Below are 15024 nucleotides of genomic sequence, written 5' to 3' on the forward strand. Positions count from 1 at the left end.
AAATAATAAATAGAATATATATTTTTAAAAATTTTAATTATGTGTATGAGTGTATTGCCTGCATGTATGTGCACCCATGTCAAGCAATGCCTACAGAGGTTAAGCGAGGGCACTGGATCCCCTGGAACTGGCGTTAAGGACAGCTGTTAGCTGCCATGTGGGAACCGAACCCAGGTCCTCTGGAGAGCAGATGGAGCTCTTAACTACTAATCCATCTCTCCAACCCCTCTTATTTATTTTTTGTCTTTTTGAGACAGGGTCTCCTTGCACAGCCTCAACTGGCTTAGAACTCACTATGTAGACCAGGCTGGCCTGGATCTCACAGAGATCCTCCTGCCTCTGCCTCCTGAATACTGGGCTCCACCACACCCAGCTAGCTCTTTTGTTTTTAATATTTATATTCCCAGCACCCACATGGCAACTACAAATCGTTCTTAACTCCAGTTCCAGGGGAATCTGAAGCCCTCTTCTAACCTCCGAGGCATTGCACAACATGGGTGCACTCACACACATGCAGGCAATACACTCATACACATAAAATGAAAATAAATAAAATATAATTTTAAAAAAACATTTATTATTTTAATTTTATGTGTATGAGTGTATTGCCTGCATGTATATAAGTGCACCCATGTTGTGCAATGCCATGAAGGTCAGGAGGGTGTCAGTTGGAACTGGAGTTGCAGTCAGTTGTTAGCTACCACGTGGGTGCTAGGAACCGAAGCCAAGTCCTCTGCAAGAGCAGCCAGTGCTCTTAATCACTGAGCCATCTCTCTAGCCCCTGCCTTCTTAAATTTTTATTATTTTTATTTTATGTGTATGCGTGTATTGCCTGCATGTAGGTAAGTGCGCCCATGTCGTGCAATACCCGCAGAGGTCAGAAGAGGCTGTCGGATCCCCTGGGACTGGAGTTATGGACAGCTGTAAGCAGCTATGTAGGTGCTGGGATTTGAACCCAGGTCTTCTGCAAGAATAACCAGTGTTATTAACCTCTGAGCCATCTCTCCAGCCCCATAGCCCCCCCCTTTTTTTTCAAAAAAACATTAATTTTTATTTTATGTGTATGAGTGTTTTGTCTGCATGTATATAAGTGCACCACATGCCCATGGAGGCCAGAAGAGGGTGCTAGATTCCCCTGGAACTGGAGTAAACAGATCGTTGTTGGCTACCATGTGGGTGCTGGAAATCCAACCCAGGTCCTCTGCAAGAATAGCCAGTACTCTTAAAAGATAAGCCATCGCTCCAGTCCCCAATTTTAAAAATATTTTATTTATTTATTTATTTATTTTTGTATTTTTGAGACAGGGTCTCCAATTAAAAAAATTTTTTTTATTTATTTATTAGGGCTGGATCCCCTGGAACTGGAGTTAAGGACAGTTGTTAGCTGCCATGTGGGTGCTGGGACCCAAACCCAGGTCTTCTGCAAAAACAGTCAGTGTTCTTAACCGCTGAGCCATCTCTCCAGCCCCAATTATTGGTTATTTTTATTTTATGTGTATGAGTGTATTGTCTGCATGTATGTGAATGCCCCCGTGTTGTGCAATGCTGTGGAGGTCAGAAGAGGATTTCGGATTCCCCTGGAGCTGGAGTTAAGGATGGTTCGTAGTCACCATGTGGGTGCTGGAAATTGAACCTGGGTCCTCTGCAAGAGCAGTCAGTGCTCTTAACCACTGAGCCATCTCTCTAGCCCCCAATTTTTAAAAAACGTTTTATCTACATGAGTGTTTTGCCTGCATGTGTGTAAGTGTACCACAAGCATGCAATGCCCACAGGGGCCAGAAGAAGGTGTCAGATGCCCTGGAACTGGTGTTAAGGATGATAGCTGAGAACTGAACCCAGATTCTCTGGAAGAACAGCCAGTGCTATTAACTGTTGAGTCATCTTTCTTTCTTTCTTTCTTTCCTTCCTTCCTTCCTTTCTTTAAATATTTTATTTATTATTTTTATTTTATGTGTATTAGTGTATTGCCTGCATGTATGTGAGTGCACCCATGTCGTACAATGCCTCAAAGGTCAGAAGAGGGCTTTGGATTCCCCTGGAACTGGAGTTAAGGATGGTTCATAGCCACCATATGGGTGCTGGGAATTGAACCCAAACCAAGGTCAAGGTCCTCTGCAAGAGCAGTCAGTGGTCTTAACTGCTAAGCCATCTCTCCAGCCCCCTTCTTTTTTTAAAATATGGTTTCTAGGGATCATACTCAGATATCTCGTTGTCCAATTAATTGTGTGTAGTGTATGTATGCGTGTGTGTGTGTGTGTGTGTGTGTGTTACCAGGGACTGGTGCATACTGGGAAAGTACTTCATCACTGAGTCATACTCCTAGCACCTGTAAATCAATAGATTTATATTATTTTTTATATTTATGTTTATTGCATTAATTCATTCACTTGTTTATTTATTTTGGTCCTTTTGAGACAGGGTCTTCCTATAGCCCCTGCTGACCTGGAGCACGCTATAGACCAAGTTAGCCTTGAACTCAGAGATTCACCTGTCTCTGCCTCCTGAGCGCTGGGATTAAAGGCATGGGCCACCACACCTGGCTCCTGAATAGATTTCTTGACTGTGTAATGCCACTCTAGGAATGTAAACTTGAGAAATACCTGCACATGTGAACAAAGGATGGGCTGTACAAAATTATAAACATCTAGTACGCACCAATAGAGGATTAACATAAGCTAATTTACCTGTCTGAGGCAAGACCATGTAATTGCTATCGGAAACAATGGTTTAGGGAGCCTCAGAGATGGCTCAGTTAGTGAAGTGCTGACCAAGCAGCATGAGAACCCGAGTTTGGATCTCCGGCACCTGTGTAAAGGATGGGCACAGTGGTGCCTGTCTGTAACTCCAGCTCTGGGCAGGATGAGATGGACGAGTAGGTGATCCCTCGAGCTCATGGTTGGCTAGCTTAGCTAGAATTGATGAGTTCCAGGTTCTTTGGGAGACGGTCTCAAAAAATGAGGTGAACAATGATTCAGGAAGAGATCCAACATTCACCTCTAGCCTCCACCTGAACATATCTGTGCACATACTCACATTCACACATGTATGTATGTTATGATCATAAAAAACAAAACAGCCAGGCGTGGTAGCACACGCCTTTAATCCCAGCACTTAGGAGGCAGAGGCAGGTGGATCTCTGTGAATTTGAGGCCAGCCTGGTCTACATAGCAAGTTCCAGGTCAGCTGGGGCTACAGGGAGACCCTGTCTCAAAAAGACCAAAAAACAAACAACAACAAAAAAAAAACCCAAAACAAACAACAAACAAAAAGGCCGGGGACAGCGCTCAGTGCAGAACGCTTGCCTAGAGGTCTCAGCACTGCAGATTAACATTAATAGCACAGCATGAAGCGGTGCACATCTGTGACCTAGCACTCAACATATTGAGGCAGGAGGATCCTGAATTTGAGTCCAACCTAGGCTACACCTCTTCAAGACCTTCCCACCCCCATGAAGACACCAGCTAATTCCAGGGACGAAACAGGCTGCACTTTGACTTCAGTTCACATACCTGTGCATCACCTGAATTTCTATTTTATTTTATTTTATTTTATTTTATGCACATGAGTGTTTTGTCTGCATGCGTGTATGTGCTCCATATGCTCCTCACAAGGGGGATAAGCTAAGCACAGGCTCACAGCAGCCTGCAAAGGCTGAGAGAGCATCATGTGAAATGCAAGATATACCATGTTATACCAGTCACATGCTGAAATGTAATTTTGCATATACTCTATTAGGTAAACCAATTTTTCTTGGTCTATCTTTTAAAATGTGGCCACAAGGACACCAAGATGACAGCTACAGCCGGTCACCACATGCAGCTCATGGCATCCCCAGTACCTGTTCCACAGGTCGTCATCTTCTCCTCCCCAGCCCCAGAAAGCATTAGGAAAGCCATTGATTTTCCGAAACTGTTCCACCGTCAGGCCACTCACTCCACCAAAAAACTCAGTGTATGGAAGCCTGAAAAGACAGCAAGCCTTGGTTCAATGCCTACTAAAAAGAGCTAATACTGAGTTTTCCCCAATAAAATCTTTTTCTTTTCCTGCCATGATGGGTATGGAGCAGAGTCTCACAAGAGCTAGGCAAGTGCTCTGCTCAGCACTGAATTCCACCCCAGTCCCCTAAGTGACCTGAACAATTTTACTGATGGTTCACTCAGTGTCTTGATTCACTGAGGTGTGCTGTGCAACCATGACCAATCACTATCAGTATAATTCAGTTATCATCAGAATACCTTATGGCCCAAGACAGCCACTACCCCAACCATATCACCACCCAAAGCTCAGCCTCACTATCAACCCACTTTCCATCTCCAGGGGTCTGCCTGTCCTGAACACTTCCTACAGTGAACTGAATTATGACCTGTGGCCTTCATGTCTAATACCTTCGGAAGGCGCTTCTAAACTTCTCAGCACTGCAGTGAGCCTCAGCACCTCACTGTGTTTACTGTCGAACATTCCGTTAGCCATCCACCAAATGACAGACCCAGGGCTCTAGTTAACCTCATCTCAACTGATTTTTGACTCTTGGCCTTTAGATTGAACAGCTTTAATGAAGGAGGAATTGACACTCACAGATACATGTACTTATCCAACTTAGTTGCGAAGTGCCTGGGCATCTGTCCACAGCCGTAGTAATTTCGATCGCTTTCTGGTATGTGATCCACATCATGGAAGATTAGACAGTCCCAATCCAAGTCCTTCATGGCTTCTTGAAAACCAACGTTGAAAAGCATGGCTCGGTTAAAGGGTTGGGTGCCAACCTGAAGAAATAAAGGGTTCTTGAAGCAAAACCTACACTGCCATTCCTATGTCAAAAGGCCACTAGAACCAAATGGAAAGATCTCTGAGCCTGTGAGTTGGTGTAGGACTGCTCGACCCCAACCAACACTCAGTCAACTCCAGACATCAACTCAATTCTAGCCTTGACTTCTTCAGAGATGGTCTCTTGTATTAATACATGCTGCCACAGAGGCAGAGGCCTACCATATGGCAGGGCATAAAGGGAACTAGGCTGGGGGCACTGTCAATTCTCCTCTCATGTCCATACTACGCACCTGTCCATCCCTGCCTGCTGCACACCAAGCTACTTCATGAAAATCTAGTAAGAGGCTCTGCTCGTTGCTTTGTCTAGTGTCACTGAGCTCCCACAGACACATACCTATGGACTAGTTACAGCCTAGCTGTACTGCCAACATTCACTCATCCTGGCCAGTACCAAAATAGCCACTCGACTGGCACAAGTATTTAATCAAAGGGAAATGTCTGATTTGATAGTCAACAGGGACCCCCCCGCTTTTTTTTTTTTTTTTTTTTTTAAAGAAGTCAGGGAAGGGAAATTTATCAAAAGGGAAATTTTGATTTGATATTGAACAGGGGCCCCCCCCCCTTTTTTTTTTTTTTTTTTTTTAAAGAAGAAAGTATCTGTATACATGTGCCACAGTGTGCATGTGGATGTCAGAGGACAACTTTTGGAAGTTGATTTTCTACCTCCACCATGTGGGGTCTGGGGAGAGAACTCAGGTCATCAGGCTTGGAGTCAAGTGCCTTTACCCACTGAACATCTTCCCAGCCTAACTGGGGACTTCTTATAACATAATTTTACTAAGTCACAGGTAAAGCAGCAATGTACGTTTCTGCCAAGTATGGCAGTGCACATCTTTAATCCTAGCACTCCAGAGACAGAGGCAGTAGGATCTCTCTGAGTTTGAGGCCAGCCTGGTCTACACAGCCAGTGCCAGGCCAGCCAGGGCTACATAGTGAGAACTTGTCTCAAAATTTAATTAATTAATTAATTAAAAGTAGAAACTCAGTTTCCTTCCTTCTGTGGGTATCGTGACATGGTCTTGCTATATAGCCCAGGCTGGCCTCAAACTCATGATCCTCCTGCCTCAGCCTCTCAATGCTGGCATTACAGGCCTACACCACCATGCCTGGCTCCAAAGCAGAAATAAAAGTTCTTTTCTAGAGCTCTGGACTGTTCTGTCCTATTCCCAGATGCTTTCCTTTTTAGAATATCATCTTGCTATAAGGCAGCCACACCACAACCACTGAGCCTGGTGCAGGTCATGGCCTCTGCAGTATGCTGGCAAGGAGGCAGGGTCTGCAAACACAGGGGATTAAGGGGACTTTCCACACCTCCCAGAAGTTTCTGCAGTGTTCACCTAAGAAGGTAGGCCAGTAGTGTGAGTATGTGAACTAGGTATGAGAGAGTACTCTATAGGACCACAAGGGGGAAAAGGACTTAGATTGAATTTGCCTTGTGGGTCTTCAATTTCCATATACTTAAGATGAAAATAAAACCCCATGGAGGCTTAAAGAAGTCTAAGAAAGCCCCAGGCCATTGTGCTAGACTGCAGCTCCTTATCTTATGGGGAGTTTCTGGGTGGGAGCTGGGAAATATTATTAGATCACACTAAAGCAAAATCCCCATGCAGGAGGCCCTTGTTCCCAGGCAGAGTTCCACTTTGGACTGAAACCTGCCAGCACCAGTATATCTAAGAGCATGGACCTTTCCTGCTACCTTCCCACCTTGAGGTTAAGGTTTCAGTGCTGCTGGGTCTTCACATTGAAGAGAGCTGCACGTGCAGCTTTCCAAACCGTCTCAGAAGAAAACGAAGAAAGGAACAGTAGGACCACTCACTTGCTCAACCACATAGAAGGCGAACTGCAGCCGCTGGCGCTGGAGCATGGGGATCAGGTGACGGAGCAGGACTGGGAGGTGCTCGTGACGGTTCCGGAAGGGGATGAGGATTGCCACCTACAATGGATCATAGGAAATGAAGACAATCTGAGGTTCTCCTGCACAGCAGGGCACTTTGAATCATGGATGAGCAAACCATGGTAGTCCTGAGCACCTGGAAGCCTTAACATCCCCAGTGCCATCCTGGAACTAACTAGATCCTTTCTAGTCTTAGGGGGCATACACACCCACATGATCCACAAAAGCACATCTACAGGTGTGCAAACACAGCATGTTCCAGTCTTGCACACAGCACTATACATACAATGTACACCTACAGAATAGCCGTATATCTCATTTTAAGTGCTCACCATTAAACTGAGCTTACTTCTGGCTCACCTGCTTCACAGCTGCATCACCAGGCCCTCCTGGGGCCAGCACCATATAAGCACTTGAATAAACACTTGGTGAAAAAAGGGATTTGAACTGTTGTCCCAAGCTAGAGCCTCACTACTGAGTGTCCTCTCCTGACTACAGTCACACTACAAGGGCCTCAGGGTCCAGCTGGACAACTGCACTGGCTCCCACTAATCTAGTAGCCTAGGAGACCAGGTAGGAAGCTCTGGCTCTGCAGAGATGTAGTCTACAGATGTGTCAGCAGACCTGGTAACCCTGTCTGCTGCTAACAATACTGTCTGGGAACATAGGGGTCCAGCACTGCCATGGGAGTGCTATGAATTTCTATGGCTACAGCAGAGTCCTTGGGGAAAACCATTTCTCCGAAACATGGGGTAGAGCAAAAGTCATGCAATGGTACAGATCTTGAGTCCTGGCAATCCCAGATCAGTTTCCCACGCCTGGGGTCTGACTCCCAGCCCACCTTCCACCGAGGCACACAGTCTGAAGGTTTCCAGTGGCCTCCGAGCTTGATGGTTGGGTCTCTGGAGAAAAGCTGGTGAATGTCCTCCATTCTGATCTCGCTCATGTTTATGTCTATTGGGCCCTCTGAACACAGAGAAAGAGACATGATGAGAAGCCAGAAAATGACAGATTTTCCTTGGCTGGCCATGCTTTTCTCTGGGCCATCTCTCTGTCCTTGGGTGGGTCACTATCATCTGGCAAAGCAACACACCTAAGGACTGAGGCCTTAGAGATCTGCTTCTGCTAATGTGGAGAAGGCAGGACTGAAATGGGAACAGCTCATGTCCCAGGCCCTGCCCTGCTGCAAAACTGAAGCAGCAGTTAAACATCTCAGAAAAGGGCACATTTTGCCTATCGGCTCCCTTTGAAGTGAGGCCAGCTGCTGGTCTCACCTCATCCACTGGTGAGGAGGGCTCTGTAATTGTGTCCAATCACAGAACACTTGTCTTGACAAAGGCCAAGAAGCAGAACCTTGACAATCAATGAGTGCCAGTGAAAGGGTGGTTCCATGACACTAACTTCAGCCTGTCAGCTGATTTCTAAACCCAAATCTCAGCCCTACTTAGACGCAGTGGGATAGGTATACAAAAGGAAAGGAGGCACTGGGCATGGCGGCGCACACATTTAATCCCAGCACCTGGGAGGCAGAGATAAACAGATCTCTGTGAGTTCCAGGCCAGCCTGGTCAGGCCAGCTGGGGCTACTGGGAAACCTTGTCTCAAAAAAAGACCACCAAAAAAAAAAAAAAAAAAAAAAAAAAAAAAAAAAAAAAAAAAAACAAAAAAAAAAAACAAAGGAGGTTTCCATCACAACCTGCGTACCACAGAAGGGTCTCTTACACAGGGAGAGAAGCAAGTCCAAGGTCCGTGCAGGACTACCGCCAACACCTCCTCTTTTCATTACACTTAAGCAAAAAGCCAGCTCTGCAAACCAAAGATCTTCTTTTGCTTTAAAATTTCTTCTTTAAAAAACCAGAACTAGGGGCTGGAGAGATGGCTCAGCGGTTAAGAGCACTGGCTGCTCTTGCAGAGGACCCAGGTTAGGTTCCTAGCATCCACGTGGTAGCTAACAATCATCTGTAATTCTAGTTTCAGGAATCTGATGATCTGATGTCCTCTTCTGACCTCTGTGGGCATTGCACACATATGGTACACTTACATACACATTGGCAAAATATTCACACATAAAATAAAAACAAATCTTTTTTAAAAAAAGGCAGGCCAGGCGTGGTGGTACACACCTTTAATTCCAGCACTTGGGAGGCAGAGGCAGGTGGATCTCTGTGAGTTCCAAGCCACTCTGGTCTACAGTGAGTTCCAGGCCAGCTGGGGCTACAGAGATCCTGTCTTAAAAAGACCCCCCCCCCAAAAAAAGACAGAACTAAAGAGTTCTAAAAAAAATGGTATACACCTGTTGTCACTGCTTCAGGTTAAACATGGGACTTCCAAAAGAACAACAAAAACTGAGAGTCTGAGGGGTCTGTTTGTTTTAGAAGGGTCTTACTATGCAGCTCTGGCTAGACTGAACTGACTATGTAGACCAGGCCGGCCTCAGTCACACAGAGATCCACCTGCCTCTGCCTCTTGTGTGCTGGGATTAAAGGTGTGTACCACCACACCCACTGAGATATTTTTTAAAATAAAAACTGAATTTTTTTTTTTAATCAATATTTTGTTAAGAACTTCTACAGGCTAGGGAAATGTCTCAGTGGTTCAGAGGACTTGATATCTAGTGGTTAAGAGGACTGGAGTTCAGTTCCCAGCACACACATTAGGTGGCACACAACCAACCATCCGTAACTCTAGCTCCAGGGGATCCAATACCCTCTTCTAGTCTGTGGACAACCACATACACACATGCATATGCACACACACATATACACATAAATACAAAGAAAAAAAATAACTTCTAATAACCACCCAGAGGGACAAAGGGGGAGAAGGGAGAGCATGGGAAGGGAAACAAGCCAGAACAAAAAAGGACACACATATGAAGATGCCATATGGAACCCATTAGCTTATAAGTTAGACTAAAAACTTAATAAGGAAAGAAGGAAGGGGAGGAAGGGAGGAGCGGGAAGGGAGTAGAGATGAAGGAAGAAGTTAGGAAGAAAGGTAGGTCTGTTATATCAAACCAGTTATAATCAATGGGCCATTTATACTAAAAAGACAAAGCCAAGGATATCTTAGGAGACCCTAAGTCACAAACAAGGGTTATTGATTACCAAGGGTAGAGAACCTGGGCTACCTTCAGCTAGCATGGCTGAAGAGGAGCTGGAACAATGGGATTCCTCCAGCCTTGCTCCCAAGGCAGGGAACCATTTCACTGTCCAAAGAGGTGGGGAGACAGCAGATAGGGAAGGGACCACACACCCCCTCCAAGTTGGTCAGACACTCTACTCAGAAGCAGTGGAGGCAAGCTGGAGTCTACTCACTCATGGAAGGGAGCCTCTCCGGGCAAGGGTGGTTGGCGAAGTAGGTGAAGTCTTCAGGAAGAAATGTCGTGGTTGGGGGGAAGGTTTCACTCTGGTTCAAGTCAAGAGGATAATCTAGGGAGGGAAGGGAAAGGCAGCTCAGACGGGCTCCAGCCTTCTGTGATTCCTTCCACCCTAGAGAGGCACACTGGAGCGTGGCCTGGGGGAACAGGAATAGGATGACTTTGTGTAGGGGCTAAAAATAGGAAGCCACCCACAGAAGGGGAAGCAGGAGGCTGCGGAGACTGCTTCCTTCCCATTCCCACCAGTACTGTGTGCTTCTGTGCTCAGCTTACAGCAGCTGCGATCAGAATGGAGTTCCATAGACCCTCCTCTGCCTCTTAGTGCTTCGCACCTCCAGCCAGCTGCTCTGGCATTCACACCCAGCTCATGGGTCATGCACCTAGCTGGCTGACCTGTTTCCATCCAATCTTCTCCTGGGACAGCTCTAAATGAGGCAGTCGCCTGGCCTCCTCCTAGCCTACAGTTTCCCAACAATCATTGGCCATAACCGGACTTAGGGCAATCTTCAGTGTTGATATGTAACAATCAGTCAGAGCGGAGGAATGTGGAAGGCTATGCTGGTTTTTCCCCTGGGGCCTGATCAGTTTTCCCTGGAATGCCTCTGTGGACACTGCCTCCTAGACACCCACATTGCCTTGCAGTCTCCAGAAGGGCAGGCACCTTTCCTGTGGGCCTGTTGTAAAAATGCCTCCCTGGGACCCCTTACCCTCTGCCTTCACCCCTCTGTGCAGTGCTAAACCTTGTTTGTCCAGAGTTCCAGTTCTCCCTTTTCTCATCTATGGAGCATGATTCCAGTGGCTTCCTACAAAGGTTGTGTGGGGCGTGTGATTTTGAAACCTGGGCTGCCTGACAGCTTCTGTTGAGCCTCACTTGATTCAGTGTGGCTGTACTGTAGCAGTATAGGCTGAGACAACTTCCCGTGAACTGTCCACATGCTGTCCACCAACCCCCTAGACTGCCCTAGGGTGCTGAAGACTGAAGTCATGATCTGACAACCTCATTTCTATAGGTGGCCAGTCATTTCCTTCTGGAAGCATGAAGAATTTGCTCTTTGTTCAGGAAATTTTACATGGTACTTTCTGGGAGGCTATTTTCAGCCCCTGTGACGTGGACCTTTCAAGCCTGGAAACTTGCTCTCTGGCTCTGGAATGTTGGGGTGCAATATTACCTGGGTGATAGTCCTCCCTGCCACATTCTGCTTTTCCTTCTGTTTCCATCTCTAGCATAGTGCCTAGGATTGCTAAGTTTTGGGGTAGCCCGTTAGTAGCTACCTGAAGGGTACACCTACTGGTGCTCTGGCTAGGAACCCTTGTTGAAAGACGTCCAGTATCTCTTCACTAGGTCTGATGAGATTTTCCAGAAACCTATTCCAGTCCCCTGCCAGAACAGCATGGTCCTGGGTTAGACATCAGGACATAGGGGAATATAAGAGGGTAGGGGCACAGGAAACTCCTGTCTCTTCAAATTCTATAGTCACATTGTGGGACCTGTTTACACGCATGGAAATTCTCAGGGCTCCAGCTCCTTGCCAGACTGGGGACAAGGTTCTGGTACTGCTTAATCTCTTCTAGTTCACCTTGACCTCAGTTACTACCTTTACTCCTTTTGATTTTTTGAGACAGAGTCTCATGTAACCCAGGTTGGCTTTAAACTTGCTATGTAGCCAAGGATGATACTGAGCTCCCTCTCCTGCCTCCACCTCGAAGTGCTGAGATTAGTGTGCCCCACCACACCTAGTCTACCTTTCTTCTGATTCTCAAAAATACTGAACACTGGGCATTCCTGAGTTTTGAGGAGCTCTGGACAGTGACGCTTGCCTGCTGTGGCATTGGTGGTTAGTTTCCTTGGGTCTGTGGTCTTTTATCTTGCTTCCCAACTTAAAAAAAAATTTTTTTTTCTCAGTCAGGTGTGGTGGTGTATGCGTTTAATCTCAGCACTCAGGAGGCAGAGGTAGGTGGATCTCTGTGAGTTCGAGGCTAGCCTGGTCTCCATAGCAAATCCAGGCCAGCTAAGGCTACCGAGGGACCCTGTCTCAAAAGATCCAAAACAACTGGGCATGGTGGCGCACACCTATAGTCCCAGCACTTGGGAGGTAGAGGCAGGCGGATCTCTGTGAGTTCAAGGCCAGCCTGGTCTCCATAGCAAATCCAGGCCAGCTGTGGCTACAGAGGGACTCTGTCTCAAAAGATCCAAAACAGCTGGGCATGGTGGCACACACCTGTAGTCCCAGCACTTGGGAGGCAGAGGCAGGAGGATCTCTGTGAGTTCAAGTTCTGCCTAGTCTACATAATGAATTCCAGGCCAGCTGGGGCTGCAGGGAGACCCTGTCTCAAAAAAAGACCAAAAAAAAAAAAAAATCCATCTGGGCCTAGTGGCACTCTTACCTTTAATCCTAGCACTTAATAGACAGGTGGATGAATCTCTGTGAGATTGAGGCCAGCCTAGTCTACACAGGGGGTTCCAGGCTAGCTGAGGCTATAGGAAGACCCTGTCTCAAATAAATCAAAAAACTGAAACCCATTGAAGACGGCTCAGTGGATAAATGTGCTCTGCCATCAAACCTGACAACTTGAATTTGATTCCCTGGAGCCCACTTAGTAGAAGGAGAGAGCCTAATTCCACAAATCTTTGATCTCCATACACATGCTGTGGCATACATGCACCTCCTATCCCCTACCCACACATAAAATAACAAATAAATGTAAAAAAATATTAACTGAGGTTTCTCAAGTACTAGACATTATGTATATAATACACTTGTGTGTCCGAGAAGTCCATGTGTGGACTAAGCCATCTCCCCAGCGCTAATTTTAAATTCTGTACATTGAAACAAAATGTAAATAAAATTAAAACCTTTTAAAGCAGAACTCAATTGCTCATGACGTAGAAGACAGAACATGGTAACTATAGAAGCCCCATTCCTCCTCCAGCTAGAGGGAAATGGGCAGGGACACACACACAAACACACAAACACACACACACACACACACACACACACACACCACACACACACACACACTCACTCCCATAGGCAGCATCAATACTTTCGGAACTGATGAAGAGAAAATGAGCCTGTTGTGATCTGAAGGGTATGGTCTCACTTTTTCTTTCTTCCTGAGGCAGGGTTTCATGTAACCCAGGCTGGCCTAGAACTCACCATTACCGAGGCTGACCGTGAACTGATTGATCCTCCTGCTTCCTGAGTGCTGGGATTACAGTGCATCACCACATCCAGCTGTGGTTTTACTTTTAATTTAACTCTAATCTACTCCAATGGGAAACACGTTCCCCTAGCAGGGCAGGTGGCTGCTTTCAGTTTTATAAAGTGGGGAAACAGTATCTAGCAGAGGGGCTTGTACACCACTGTCGACCCTATGCCCCAAGGATCTTAAAGCTAGGCTAGCGGTGGAGCCACTCCAACACAGGGCTTTCTCGAGACACACACACACACACACACACACACACACACACACACACACACACACACCACACACACACACACACTCACTCCCATAGGCAGCATCAATACTTTCGGAACTGATGAAGAGAAAATGAGCCTGTTGTGATCTGAAGGGTATGGTCTCACTTTTTCTTTCTTCCTGAGGCAGGGTTTCATGTAACCCAGGCTGGCCTAGAACTCACCATTACCGAGGCTGACCGTGAACTGATTGATCCTCCTGCTTCCTGAGTGCTGGGATTACAGTGCATCACCACATCCAGCTGTGGTTTTACTTTTAATTTAACTCTAATCTACTCCAATGGGAAACACGTTCCCCTAGCAGGGCAGGTGGCTGCTTTCAGTTTTATAAAGTGGGGAAACAGTATCTAGCAGAGGGGCTTGTACACCACTGTCGACCCTATGCCCCAAGGATCTTAAAGCTAGGCTAGCGGTGGAGCCACTCCAACACAGGGCTTTCTCCCCAACCAACAAAAGTGCTGAGCAGCAGATTCCAGTGACAACCACACTTCCCTCTTCTGAGAGAAGACAGAACAAGGCCTTTCAGTTTGACAAATGCAAAAATGCATGTGTACTACAAAGATGTCATGGGCTCAGTGTAAAACAGAAAGAATTAACCTTGTCCGACACAGTGGCACACCATGTAACCCCAACACTTAGGAGGCTGAGGCAGGAGGATCAGAAATCCTACCTCAAAAGAATGAGCTGTTTGGGGAGTTAGCATGACAACCATCTAGCAGAGCATCACAAAGACGAGGGGGCCCAAACCAAGAGAAAAGGGCTCAAAAGGGTGAGGGATTCAGGGCATGCCAAGGCAGCAGACCTTTGAGTGAGTGAGTGAGAGAGCATTGCTCAAGGTGCTGCTAGAAGGGGAATGGGCCACACTCATGCACAGGTCCACAAGGGCAGGACATCCCAGCCCTGCTGTCCCAAAGTCACTAAGTAGGGGCCAGCAAGATGGCTCAGCAGGTAAAGGTGCTTACCACCAAGCCTGACAAGCCAAATTTGATCCCCAGAACCCACATGATGGAAAGGGAACTAACTCTGCAAGTTGTCCTCTGACTGCCACATGTCTGTGGCAAACACACACAACCACACACATAAATGCCTTTTTCTTTTAAGGAACAGTCTAGAAGACAACCTTGAGCTATTCAACAAGTTCCAGAATGAAAATGCAGACTTCCAGGGGCCTTAACACACTGTCAGCAGAGTGTGCAAGGATTCCCTCAGTAAGAGTGTCTTCAATGTACTTTCTCCTTTGAAAAGAATTCCTCAGCCAACTGAGTCTCTCTTGGGGACATGCTAGCGGACGGCCACTTTACTAACTCCTACCTGAGTCATTGAGGCTGCTGTTCCTCTTGGCGTATGCACTGCGGACTACCTGCTCGTACACCTGAGCTCCGATGGTTCGCACATTGTCTCGCAGCAGGATGCCTTGAGCCTGCACCATGAAGAGGTAGGTGTTCA

General features: G+C 46.6%; 1 protein-coding gene across 1 annotated transcript in view; it reads right to left on the reverse strand.

The window, feature by feature from the left end:
• The window catches only part of B4galt5 (beta-1,4-galactosyltransferase 5), an 18862-nt gene extending 3838 nt beyond the window's left edge, over positions 1-15024 (reverse strand). The window contains exons 1-6 of the mRNA XM_029564384.1: positions 14890-15024; positions 10038-10151; positions 7563-7687; positions 6644-6760; positions 4576-4763; positions 3839-3961 (exon numbers count right to left, since the gene is read on the reverse strand). Of these exons, the coding sequence (XP_029420244.1) occupies positions 3839-3961; positions 4576-4763; positions 6644-6760; positions 7563-7687; positions 10038-10151; positions 14890-15007 (785 nt within the window). The 5' untranslated portion in view covers positions 15008-15024. The remainder of the gene's footprint in view (positions 1-3838; positions 3962-4575; positions 4764-6643; positions 6761-7562; positions 7688-10037; positions 10152-14889) is intronic.

This window comes from Nannospalax galili, unplaced genomic scaffold, assembly GCF_000622305.1.
Source record: "Nannospalax galili isolate Female #2095 unplaced genomic scaffold, S.galili_v1.0 scaffold1037, whole genome shotgun sequence".
NCBI classification, from domain to species: domain Eukaryota; kingdom Metazoa; phylum Chordata; class Mammalia; order Rodentia; family Spalacidae; genus Nannospalax; species Nannospalax galili.